General features: G+C 47.2%; 1 protein-coding gene across 1 annotated transcript in view; it reads left to right on the top strand.

The window, feature by feature from the left end:
- The first annotated feature begins 771 nt into the window (after positions 1–771).
- Positions 772–13244, top strand: part of LOC126534832 (uncharacterized) — a 61945-nt gene continuing 49472 nt past the window's right edge. Inside the window, exons 1-3 of the mRNA XM_055072809.2 lie at positions 772–1210; positions 4571–4803; positions 12697–12906. Coding sequence (XP_054928784.1) covers positions 948–1210; positions 4571–4803; positions 12697–12906 — 706 coding nt within the window. The 5' untranslated portion in view covers positions 772–947. The remainder of the gene's footprint in view (positions 1211–4570; positions 4804–12696; positions 12907–13244) is intronic.

Genomic DNA, 13244 nt, shown 5'->3' with positions numbered 1-13244 from the left:
CGAACCTGGTGTAATCTGATCTGCATGTACGCGCGATGCGAAATGTGTAATATTTTCTGGAAGACAGACGAGCACCATCGAGCACACTGGAACCCTCCATGACTCATGTATAAAAACCGACATGCTTCACCCGCTGATCCGATCTTCCACGATCGCCGACTGTGTTTACCGCTGTCGTTGTTTTTTGGGGGTAGCCTGTTTTCGAGCGCAAAGGTTGGTACAATTAAACGCTGGTTTTGTCATTCGTGGTTTTGCTACTTTCTTCACCCTCACGTTTAAAATTAAATTATGGGGTTTTACGTGCCAAAACCACTTTCTGATTATGAGGCACGCCGTAGTGGAGGACTCCGGAAATTTCGACCACCTGGGGTTCTTTAACGTGCACCTAAATCTAAGTACACGGGTGTTTTCGCATTTCGCCCCCATCGAAATGCGGCCGCCGTGGCCGGGATTCGATCCCGCGACCTCGTGCTCAGCAGCCTAACACCATAGCCACTGAGCAACCGCGGCGGGTTCACCCTCACGTTTACGTGACAGTAGGATGAGTGAATGAACCTTATGCAGCAGTGGTGTAGTAATCCTAGTGCGTATGATCGACCCATTAATACCTCATCACATACGAGTAATACGATTGATTTGTTTGCAAATAAATAAACAAAACATCTAAGCCACTTAATTTCATGCGACCACAATGGGGTAGCGAAAGGAAATGCAACGTGCCGAAACTGGCTCACACGCGGAATTTTACGATTTTCTGAGTTCACTTTGAATCATCACTGTTGCTCCAGTATTTCGGTCGTGTAAAATCGCGAGCAAAAGGTTGGATAACACGGCTTCAGCAGAAAATTTAAATATATTCAAGCGCAGCTCCGCAGCCTGCAATTGGTGTCATACATTGTATTGGTCAAATAAGCGCACTTTGGCGAGCGTTCTTGATTTCAGGGGGAATGGCCAGGTTGCGAAAAAAGAAAGAAAAAAAAAGAATGCGGCACCTTTGCTACCCAAGTTTTTGCTCGCGACTGTACCTAAGCGTGCAACTAAGCGTACGCAACATTTCTGTGCCCGTCCAGGTTCTGGTGGTGGCGACGGCGTATGTCGACCGGGGCTACTGGCAAAAGACCGAAGAGATCGGCTTGATGGACAGGATTCGCGAGCGTGCCCTCGTGGCCGGCGCTGATGTACCCCCAGATTCCAAAAGTCGACGCGACGGGTACGTCTGGGTGTCGATGACGTGTAGGCCGCGTGCAAAAGTGGACATTGAAATAGAGGATCGAGGAAAGAAACTTTAAAAACTGCAAACGGACTCCGCATTCTAGAGTCAATTACTACTATAAGGAGCTTCTCTGCCACGCACCATTTCGCATAATCCGTCAACACCATCGACACTACCGCCTGAATCTTTGTAGGCGTAGTTCTACAGATTGCTCTTAGGCGGAATGCCAATGCGGGCTTCTCAATATCTCGTCACTTTGTTGCACTGCAAGCGAGAAAATTGACCCACCAAAAGGTTGTTTGGATAATCATTATACTCTCAAATTTATAGCCGTCCAGCGCGTTAGTTGTATGTGACATAAAAGCCCTTACAGAGAAGTACACCTCCACAACGCAACAAGTAGCAAGGCTGGCGAGTGGCCTGCATCCTTGTTCAGAGACGTACACCTCCAGAATGCAACAAGCAGCAAGGATTGCAACTGCCCTTCGCCTTTGTCCGGGGACTTTGGCTTGAAGGGAAGCGCACTTCACAAAAATATTACTCTTCTAGAAGTTTTTGTTAGAGAGAACTTAACTAAATTGTAGTGCTGCACATAATATACAACCAAAGGCAATCGAAAAAATGAAAAAGGGGCCGAACTGACAAAACTCGTTTTTAAGTTGTGTTTGACATTGGCTGGCCGGCTTCGCTAATGACATATTTAGCATTAGGATTCGCTGGAATTTTCTCTTAAGACACAATTCTGGTGGAATATCTTTTGTGTTTTTTTTTTAGCACGGACCGAGAAGCTTTGTGAATTGGGAGCCACGTACGGTGGTACTTTCGGTGGAATTGGCTCATGCTGAACTCTGGCTCCTCTGTATAGCATTCGTAAACAAACAAAATAAAAACGTAGCACAGTTTCTTTGATATTTCATTTCAAGGAATTTCATATTTCTGATTCTCGTTTACTGTTACCGGTTAAATCTGTTTTGTTGACTAATAGTGCAAGGTCTCAAGGAAACTTAAGGAAACTGCACCCAGTTCGGCGTTTGGGAAATACTGACAGAGCACCCGCAGAACAGCCTTAGGGTTCTTGCTTTCAATGAAATGAATGATCAGGTGCCGAATTGAGGAAGATCTTCCTCCTTAAGTGCTTTTTGTTTTTTTCTCCTTTCTGCTTCTTGGTCTTAGGGAAAAGATAGATCTACATTATGAAGTGTTTTGGTAATACAGAACTAGAATTTTAATTTAGGTTGGAGCAAAGACAACGAACAGCTTCCTACACAACGTCTAGAGCAATGGTCAGCCTTAATAGGTATCAAGGCACTCTAATGGCTAAGCGTCTCTGCTTGGACAAGTTCCGCCGAAATTTGGACATATTTTTGACTGTATTGGTTAGTCAGTTATAATAACTACGGAGGAAGGTAATAAGCTAGAAGGGAACAGATAAGCAGATAATTTTGGGCTAGTTGGTCTGGCACATGTAGCGCGACAATAGCGCCTAAGCGGCGCGGACATGACAGAACGACAAGGACAGTGTGCATGATGTCACGCAGCCAAACTTGGTATGCCAACTCACCGTGAAGTCACTCCTTTCGAGTTTCCCGCCGAAGTGTCTGCCCAACTTGTGACCTGTAAGACTTAGCGTATTGTCACGAAATGTGTGGTTCGCGGTAGTTTTTATTCGATGTGCACTTGTTGGGGCTGCTCTGCTAGTTCTCTCTGCAGAGCCAGAGCATTAAAACATACCGCGTCCTCCGACGTGACGATCACGTGTTCTGTCGTCTAATTTGGCGTCAACCGCGTTACGCAAAGCTCCCTCCAAATTCTTTCCTTTTTTCATGATAAAACCTACGCCGTTATTTTTCGCAGCACTACGGCTCATATCATCCTATTTCTGCCAGAATGATGACATCTTGTTCTGAGAACACAGTCTTCATAAATGGGGGGCATTTGCCTTTGACCTTTATTTTGTAAGCTTAACCGAAGATGTGTGATGAGAATCGCCAATACGAAGATGTTGCTAGCACCGTGCCACTGAGTCGTCGTTGGTGATAATGAGATCGGGCAGGGACAAATCAAATCGCACACATTGAGAATGCTTTTAGAAGATGCGAAGCGAGTGCGAGCTTCATTAGGTGTAAATCTCTTCTGAGAGGCGGTTTGTTTTATTTAGGGGAGGCAATACGGAAAATACCTTCTTTGTCTGATCTCTGCTCTATGTCAGTGCCTCATTTATGTTCTGTTTTTTTTCTTCTATCTGCCCACACGTGCACATCGGAGATGCGCACGCGCACTGTCTGGCTGGGATATAGTCTTGCACTATGCTGGCGACCAACCACATGTGAAGCGCGTATACTAACAGCTGAAGGTTTCTTGCGGAAATGTCCATCTGTAGAACCTAGATCCCTGATAATGGTAGTATTGCATACACAGAGAACAGGGGCCTTGGAAGACAGAGCTCTGTGTTATAGGCAAGCACGACATGCAAATATCTTGAGTACTTTCTTTACTTTAAAGGGACACTAAAGCGAAACAATAAATCAGTTTAGACTAATAAAACATTGTTTGAGAACCCTGCAGGCAGTCATTTCAAAAAAATAGTTTGATTATTACATGAGAAAATGAAGGTCCAAGTATCAGTATTTCAAGTTCGCGCCGAAACCCCAGCGCCGGTACGTCAGCGTGACGTCAGGGATTCCAAAGTATGTTTTCGCATTTGGGCCGCGTTGGCTGACTAACGGTTCCCGAAACTTGCCATGCTTAATATTTGGTTCCTTTAGAACACAATGTAGTCAATCTGTACCGCTATATGTAATTAGTAGGCCCTAGAAGATGCCATCAAAATCAACGACGTCACAGCCCCCAGGTGCGGGAACTTAAGTAGGCGTCGCCACCCGTATTTCGTTGTTGCGTTTCTTCTGGCTTACCAAACGTCTTATCGTTGTAAGAGTGGTGTTTTTGGTGGTGTACAACGGTAATTTACTGATACAGAAGAAATCATCTTTCATGATTTTGGCTTCTAGCGCGAAGAGTAACACGGACACAAAAAGGAGCAGACAGGACGAGCGCATATTATTGCTATCGCAATAAAAACTGGTCATCTGCTCCTTTCTGTGTCCGTGTTTCACTTCGCGCTAGAAGCCAAAATCATGTTACCGTACCAACTCGCCCAACTGTCTATCCTTTTGCAATCATTTTTCAGTTTAGTGTCCCTGTAATCTTCAAATGCAGATGTAGATTTCGGGTTTCAGTGCCGGCATCGAGGCGAAGTCTGCGAAAAAGTTGACAAATTATTCAGAAATAGCGGCCATGGTTGTTTATCCTGTGAAATGAATGACGCACTAAAAATAGTCGAGTGATCTGCACTCTCAGGGAGAACGGTGCGAGAGGCAGTGTGACATCGGCCGTGCCCTGTGACCTCTTCAACCGAACCGAATGGAGCTGCTGGCTGTTGTGGCCGCTGAACCGAACCTCGCGTCTCCAGCTGAGGCTCAGCGTATCCGACGACACGCTGGACCGACGACGGCTGCGAGTCACGTGGCGGCGAAAGCACAAGATACGCGGCCAGAATTTGTTCGCTGTGGAAGAAATCACCGAAGGCTCTAGTTTGTTATCTGACTTTTTTTCTACTCATTGTTGTATAGCAATGAGGGCCAGAAAGTTATTTTATGTGCTATTGGAGCACGCGGCTTGCTTACCTGCAACACGCACCACTTTGCACGTTTTGTGGCGCTATTATAGCAGAGCGTAACATCGGCTGTTATAAAATCGTGTCATTGCGGCAAAGTTAAACCAAGAATGCCGCAGTTTCACCCGAAAGGGGAAGCATTGATTGCGATATAAAATTAGTGGACAATTATACGAAGTATGGATGGTAGTTTTATCGGCCGTATAAACGTGTAAACATACTCATACTAACTAAACAACCATGGAGTGACGCACGCACAAGCAAACATGAACAGATCTCACCCGATGACCGCAGAAACTCGCTGTCACAATGCTGGAGCGAAGAAGCGCAGCAGCAGCAGCGAGCGAAGTGACCTTCATGCTGCGTCTCGGCCTGAGCGCGAACTAAGCCGCGGAAACAAAGCACGCGGCGGTCTGCGTCGCTGTCGCAGGTGGCTTTCAAGATTCAGCGACTCGGGTGGGTGCGCACGGCCGCTTGGAATAAAACGCGCGCCTCCGGCGCCTCGCGCGCGACGAAAGACGGCACGCTTCCTTCCTGCTTCTCTCCCTTGCGTCCGCGAGATCGAGCCGCGATCGCCGGTTAACCCTGGCACGCTTTCAGTCGCATATACAGCATACCGCGCCCGGTGACGATTTTATCGCCCTTGGACTTTATACGGAACCTCACGGCGACGGCAGATATGCGCCTGGAGTGTCCATATTGTTGCTATCGCAATGAAAACTGGTCATTTGCAAGAGGACACTGAGGTATAAAGTTATAGTGGAAGCGTGCACCTAGAATGCAAGGTAGGTCCGTCATACCTACACCAGATGTTTCTGATGCCAGAAAGAGCAAGAAATTGTAAAGATGGGGGGGAAAAAGTGGGCGTAAATTGACGTCTGAGCTGCTTGTGATGTCGCGGCTTTTTACAAGGCCTGCATACAAGTATACCCTTAGTTACTCATACTACATTGATGACAACAAATTTGAGAACGCTGAAAAACACAAATCCTTGGGTTTAACTTTTACATCAGATTTACGCTGGATATGCACACAGTAAATGTGTGCATCAAATCGCTTAAAGCACTGTGGTCTTTGAGGCAGAACCTCAATCGGGCAACCCCTGAAATAAAATGTCTTGCTTATAAAAGTCTAGTTAGACCAATTATTGAATATGCTAAAAATTTTTGGGACCCACACACCATAACTAGCTGTTCTAAACTTGACCGAATACAGATGCTAGCTGCCAGGTTTATATTTAATAAATATCGTCGCATTCATTCTCCAACACAGTTATGTCAGTTAGCTGATCTAGCACCACTTGAGCTCAGAACTAAATACGACAGATTAAAATTCGTCTTCGGAGTTATTCACAATCAAATAGATAATAAACCAGATGAATATTTTGAGCTTCCTATGAAAGCGTCAAGGAGGCATCGTCATAGTATGTACATTCCTCCTACACTCGCCCGCAATGATTGCTTCAAGTGCAGTTTCTTTCCTAGGGTGATAAGAGAAGGGAATTTATTTGCCGACTCTCTTGTAACCTCGATGTCCTTAACTGCCTTTTTGTAAAGTCTTAAAAGCCCAATTTGTTGTAATAACACGTAGTGAATTACCCAATATGTATGCATTTACTTTTACATGTGTGACTCTTATTGTGTCTATGACGACGCGGTGCCAAATTGTGAAGGGTTTCTTTATTAGTTTCCCATGTATGTTGTATTTCATACGTCTTTTCCATTCTAAGACAAGCTTTGTGAGTCAAAGCTTGTAACTCGGTCGCATTCTATGTTTCTCTTTGTCGTTTTTATTCTCCACTACTGTAATAGCCCTAAAAAAAGAAACTATAGGGCTGACAGTAATAATAAATGAATGAAGGTCAAGACATGTGTAATGTCACGATCTAAAAGCCAAGTGGTGACGGTAAAGAAGACAACATGTGAAGGCGGGCACTGAAGGTTGAGCTTCACAGCTCGGAGACGAATATATTGGTTAGGTTATGTTGTGGGATGTGTGCGTTACATTTCCGTGAGAGCAGTCAGACACAGAAGAATATATCGGTGGGCTAGTCGGTAACACATAATATAAGAACTTCGAGCGCTTAGAACACGTGTGGTGTGTGTTTCTTTTTCTACATCCTTCGTGTTTTTACACATTAGCAGAGAACATTGAATGCAACACTGAGCGAAAGTCCAGTATGCGCAATGATACAGTGATGTCCATAACTTGACAGTGCACAAATGGCTCGAAGTTTATGAATAGGTGTTTGACAGGCATTTGTTTCGCCAACATTGAAGCTTATTCTGCCAAAGAAAACAGGCTCAGAGCTCTCACAATACGCTACCGCTTTAAATTGGTTCTGAATGTTTGCTTTGTGCTTCTGTGGGCATGAGAAATGGTGAAAAAGAAATTCACCCACGATTAGAATACTTCATAAGGCAAAATATGAGCGTAGCTCTCTCTATACGTGTTTTCATTTCGCGATATATTCGCTGGCACGGACAATCATCTCTTGAGGCACATTGCAAACGGAGCGATGTGGGGCGAGACTGTCTCGCTAATTGGGGGAGATAAGGAGAGTCAGCGCATGGATGACGCGTGGTCCCGCTTGACAGCAGCCGCCGCAGAGACTTTCGTTCATGCAGTGCTTTGTTTTCGTATATGGTATTGGTGTACGCCCTCGCCGCATGCCATCGGTGAACAGATGACGGGGTGCTACCGTAGCGCCATCTCACTGCGGTCGTTGTCGCAGAGGCCGTCTTGCGCGGCACTACGCTTTCTTTTTTTTTAATTCGAAAGCATGCCCTTAGGCATAATAGGCACCACGCTTTTCTTCCCACGCTTTCGCCGTACCTTCCTATTCTGCTTTCGGCCTCATGGTTCCGCTGCCCCCTCCTCCTCCTTGCTCATTGCTCTCTCTTCGCTATCGCCGTCTTTCATCCGATGCTGCGCTGCGCGTTCGTTCTTTCATCCTTCTCTGTGCCGATTCGCTCAGTCACGCCGAGGGACGCCTACACTAAACGCAGGAATGGGCGCCTGGGAGCTGCGCTGTAAAAAAAATTGTGCCGAAAGCATCGATGATGATTGTCAATGTAAGTGAATGGATACAACGTATAAGTGAGCGAGCGACAGTTCCTCCTCACTTCTTGCCGCACACCCCCGCAAATCGGTTGACCGAGACCATGTCCCCTTTCTCTCGGTACTTTCCCCCGCCTTTCTGGTGTTCCCTCGTGGGAGCAATGAACACGCCCACTTCTTGCTCTCCTTGATGTGTCGGTGTCAACGCCGTTACGCTCGACTGATCGGCAGCCTGCATCTGTGGTGTATTTTTGGTGGGCGAGAATCGGTATGCATTCTCGTCCGCCGCATCCTCCACGATGGCTGGGCTCGCCGCCTAGTGCTGGCCTGGCTGCCGCCAGGCGGTCAGCGAAAGGTGCTACGAAAGAGCCAGCCAGCGAACGGGGGAGCGACAGCCTCCTCTCATCTCTCCGGCTCGTCCTCGCCGCTGGCTTGCCTGAGAGCGCGCACCGTTTACCTAGACTTCACTCAACGAACGACCGACACAGTGTCCCTATGCCCTCTTTTCGCTTTTCCCCACACTGGGCCACTCAAGAACTCTCAGACAGCGGTTCCCCCCTCCCTCCTCTACCGCGCAGTCGTCCAACTTCCCAACTCGTTCACCGGAGATTCGGCCTTCCTGGCCGAATATGGCTTTATCTGGCGCGCGAAAATGAAAAAGCAGAGAGCGAACGCTCCGTCTTCTGTCGCGCGAAAGGCCGTGGGGGGAAGGGAGAGATGAAGGGGGGTGGGGTTGTGCTCCGGCAGCAACTGCGCATTTTGTGACCGGGCGCAAAGAGAACTGACGATCGCTGCTCAATCTCGCGCACCATATATGGAGGAATGTGGGAGGCAGCGTGGGAGATATCGGGGGCGACTTCGATTCCGCCAACAAGTGTGCACTTCGCACGGGCGCGTGCCCACTATCTTGAAAGGGATCTGCAAACGGCTCACCTTTGTGCGCGCTGTATCCTCGCCGCTCTAGCGCTGAAGCGATAGACAACACGAAGGTCACTTCGCTCGCTGCTGCTGCCGTGCTCGCTGACACCAGCGGCCATAGTTCTGCAGCGAGCATCCGCGCGCATCGAGTGTGATGTGTTCATGTTTGCATGTGCGCGTTGATATCATGCTTGTCATTTCAGTTAGTAAGCAAACGTTTTCAAGTTTATACGGCCCATAAAAATAATATGCTCACTTCGTAAAGCTGTGTACTAATTTGTTGTAGCAGTCGACACTTCGTCTTTTTTTAGGGCTAACCTTTGAGCATTCATTTAATGTAGTTTATAGGGAATTGCAATGACAGTTTCAGAGTGGCCGACGAATTCGCTGCCGGAGCACGGCCACTGCGGCGGAGGGCAACAAATTGAAATCTGCGATGGAAACCCAGGCAACCCCCCGAGCAATTATCAGAGGGCGCTAGCGCTCATCCGCTTGCGAAAGGGCCCAGCATTCCTCGTGTTTTTTTTTGTTTTTTTTTTGTTTTTTTTTCGTTTTCGGCTTGAACACGCGCTCTCCTTGTGTTTAGAAGTTTAGTGTTGCTTTTTGGCCTCCTGTGCTGTAATGGATGTCACATTGTTTGTAAGGCTGCTTCTCTCGTGCGCCGGGATTGTGTGTTGGAAACATTGCAGATGTAGCGAACCCTGCGATCAGTTCTGTGGCAACACATCACGACAGCCTGAAGAGCCTTCGGAACTGCCTTTCATCAACAAAAGTAGAGGCTGTTAAAATGTGAACTTCTGAAAAGCAGCCGTTGTTACCTCTTCATCGGTATATTGGCGAACAACGTCGCCGACGAAACGCGCAAATTTCGGTCTCGGCCGGCGGCCGAAGCATGTCGAGAGCTGGCTTGAATTTACTACCTTCCGAAGCTACTACGTCGCTGGTCGATTTGGAACTTGATCCAGATGAATCATCGCTGCCCACAAGTAGTAAAAGCGCAACTTGACGATGCGAAGCACCACTCATTTCTTTCGAGAGACCGCGATTTGCGTCCAAGGGCGCGCCCGCCGTACTGTACTGTGGCTGTGGGTGGGCTGACGTCGAGCGACTTCCGTTCGACTCCGTCAATTTTTGCGATGTAGAGAGCGCTGCTCCGTGGAGTAGATCTAGCGCCGGAGCTGGCCACAATACGCCCATGAAAGGTACGGGAGGCACTCTGAATCTCCCAAAGGAACAGACTTGCTCCGCAAGGTGCAGAAAACTGCTACCGGTGCTCTTCTGTATCCTCGATTGGAATTCACCATTAGAGTTACGTTCGCCAGCTACCCATGTCATCTTCTCAGTTCAGATGCTTTAGTAAATCATAAGCTAGAGTCTGCGCTTCCCTAAACTGATGAATATAGTCATCACCTTTTAGGAGGGCCATTTGTTTGCGCAGTTCTAAACTTATAATGCTTATAATGTTCTACAAATAATTCAACGATAAAGTCTATTGGTAAGGTTAAATGTATTTGGACAAAAAAATTTGAATGACAAATAGGCCTTACGAAAGTCATCCGCAGGCAGCAACAAGTACAGACGCACTAAGCATCAGTCTCATTCTGGCTTAGGAGTCGAGCTGGTGCGGGACGGAAAGTGTAGCGCCTCATTTCCCTGTTGATTTTAATATGAAAATATATATAGTGGTGCATTTTGAATATATACATTCGAATCAATTTCCTAGCTTTCACTTTTGTACTATAAAGTGCATTAATTTATTGACGTGTTTACCGCTAAGGAATATGGTTTACAATTGTGCCATTCGTTACATAATGTTACCGTTGCTGATGCCGTCGATTAACCAGCAAATGACATTCCACTTCGGCTAAGCCGCTACAGTGCTCTAACTTAGCACAGTCAAAACGTTACTGTTCCAAAGCCTGTCCATCACTTCAGTGTAGTTATAAGCAGCAGAAAACCAACAGTAGACGTGCTTACTTAACGCTAGAGCATGGACTGAATCTGACTTGGCGTGGTCGAGTATAACACATTATCAGTAAGGGGTATTCCTCGGTCCTCGAATTACAAATACAATGCCAGGCACGCACCCTTAAAGGCACGAACTCTGCTCTTTGGCGCGCACAATTCTTAAATTTTTTCGCAACTTCTTGTTCGCATTAAATTGGCAGATAATTTTTGTCGGGATTATAGCATTCGTAATGTTAACAATGATCACTGCTAACCTCCGTATCAGCGATGGACACTGCTTGGTCAAAAATAAAACCATTTGTTCTCTTATAACAAGCATGGATGAGTGTTTCTGATTGGCGGAAGCATTGACGAAAGGTAAACGGTATATCTGGCTGCTACGGTGGTAATTGATAGGCCTTTTTATTCCCTATTCATTATGAAATCCGGAAACATTGAGCCACTCGAGCCTAATAGAATAGCTTGGATCATCCGTGGATGCTGCCAAGCGTGTACATTATTCATATACGTGTGCAATATCGCACTTCGCAACTGGTGACGCTGCGTTCAGCCAAAGTGAGAACTTCTATCTCGGCGAGCGATTGTGTTCTGTTTAATCGCTGCCGTAGGCGTGCTGGGATATGCTATTGGCCACGGCATATCATTTATTCGCGAAACACCAAATTTTCTGCTAAACCGGAAAATAGCGTCATGAAACCACTTCTTCCATCACCGCTGCCTTTACACTGAACTTCTGAGTTATCATGGTTACGTGAAAAAAATTGCAAATCTGTTAAATAAAACATTATTGCTCATCTGAAACCTTCTGGTATGTGCAAATTAATCACGTGGCTTTCACAGAAAGAATGTCTCGAACTTTATTTTCAGTAATAAAGCCGAGTCAGTGCTTTAGGCAGAAGCCGGCCATGGAGCAGGAAAAACGCTAAACGAATATTAATGACAGCTTGCAGTACTGCAACTTGTCATTGTTGCAATACTGGTTTGCGCAATGCTGAAAGGATTGTAATGTATGGAGTCGGGCATGAAATGGTAGCTGGCCCATGCCATCGTATAACTTATCCACGCTGAGGACGTTGTTGAAGCAAATGACTGCTTCTCATCGAGAACGAGGAATATGGGATTTATTTACAGTGTCTACATGAGAACGTTACAGTTCATCAGTCTAACATGACTGAAAGAGGAATGCACACTGAGGAGCCGCCAACGGCTCCTTAAATGCACGGTCCTCCCTAGGTCCCTAGATAAGGGAAAACGGCCGTTTAACCTGCTACCAATTCGGCACGTTCAAAGTCATCGTTCCCGACCCGCCTTTGAGGGGTAGGGTTTACACACACTTCCGCACAGGTTTCACTGACCACGCCGAGGTGAGTGGGTCCCAGAGACAAGGGTTTTGCCCCGAGCAGGCGCCTCTTCATCCCAGTGTTGACTCCGCAACAATAGCCGCGGCGTCTGGCCATGACTTCTAAGCCCCGTGAGACGGCCGCCAGATAATCTTCTCCCAGGAGTTCCACCGCTTCTCAAAAGCCGTGGCAGCCCTGGCGAATCCACGAACAATACTTGGTCCGCCGACCGCGTTTAGTCATAGCGGCGCCAAGGGGGTGTTGATGCAGCACACCATCGTCCCTACAAAACGAGTCGCCCGGCAGGTGGGGAAAGCTTCCATGGTCGCTTCTGGGAAGCTCGCCACCCTCGCAGCTGCGGCTGGCTGGGAAAAGTTTGTAGGTCGGTACCCGTGCAGGCCGTTCGTAACAGCATGCATTGTAAACTACGCGAGCGGGGGGCAGCGCGCCATCGTACTAATGGCACGGTGAAGGCATGAGAGGTATGTCCCATGTGATCGAGTGATGGGGCGTCCTTGTCTCAGACACAGGTTGGCTTCGAAGTACGTCGTTGCTGATGCGCGATCCGCTCTCCCTCGAACTGAACCCCGTGGCCGACCGGGACCGCTTCCTGAACAAGATACAAGCACTGGTGTACGTGCGGCGCGGTAGCGGTGACTACGACCCCAACTCGTCGGGGCTCGGAGAGGTGCTGTACGGCCAGCTCACCTACGTCATTGACTCACCGCCCACCGGTAAGGTGGTGAAAACGAAAGAGTCACTGGCGCTAATTTGTGAGCGCCACTAAAAGTTGTAATGTGAAAGGACACTGGCCCACGCGCACCATAAACGCCAATCTCCTACGAATCAACGAGCGTCGCCTAATCTTATGAACAATGAGCAGATGTTTTAAACTTGCAGCATAAGGTGAATATTGGGAAGAAGCGTATGAAACATGCGCACTTTACTTTGAGAAGGCGCATAAGAGGGAATACATAAGAGGAACGTCACAAGTAACCGATTTCATCTTACCAGTGTCAATATTGAAATCTGTGTTTTTTTTTTTGTAGCTGTTCTAGCTTTAATGGAATTC

Source organism: Dermacentor andersoni, chromosome 7, assembly GCF_023375885.2.
Source record: "Dermacentor andersoni chromosome 7, qqDerAnde1_hic_scaffold, whole genome shotgun sequence".
In the NCBI taxonomy this organism is placed as follows: Eukaryota; Metazoa; Arthropoda; class Arachnida; order Ixodida; family Ixodidae; genus Dermacentor; species Dermacentor andersoni.
The sequence above is the reverse complement of the archived record's forward strand: the minus strand, read 5'-3'. Positions and strand labels throughout refer to the sequence as shown.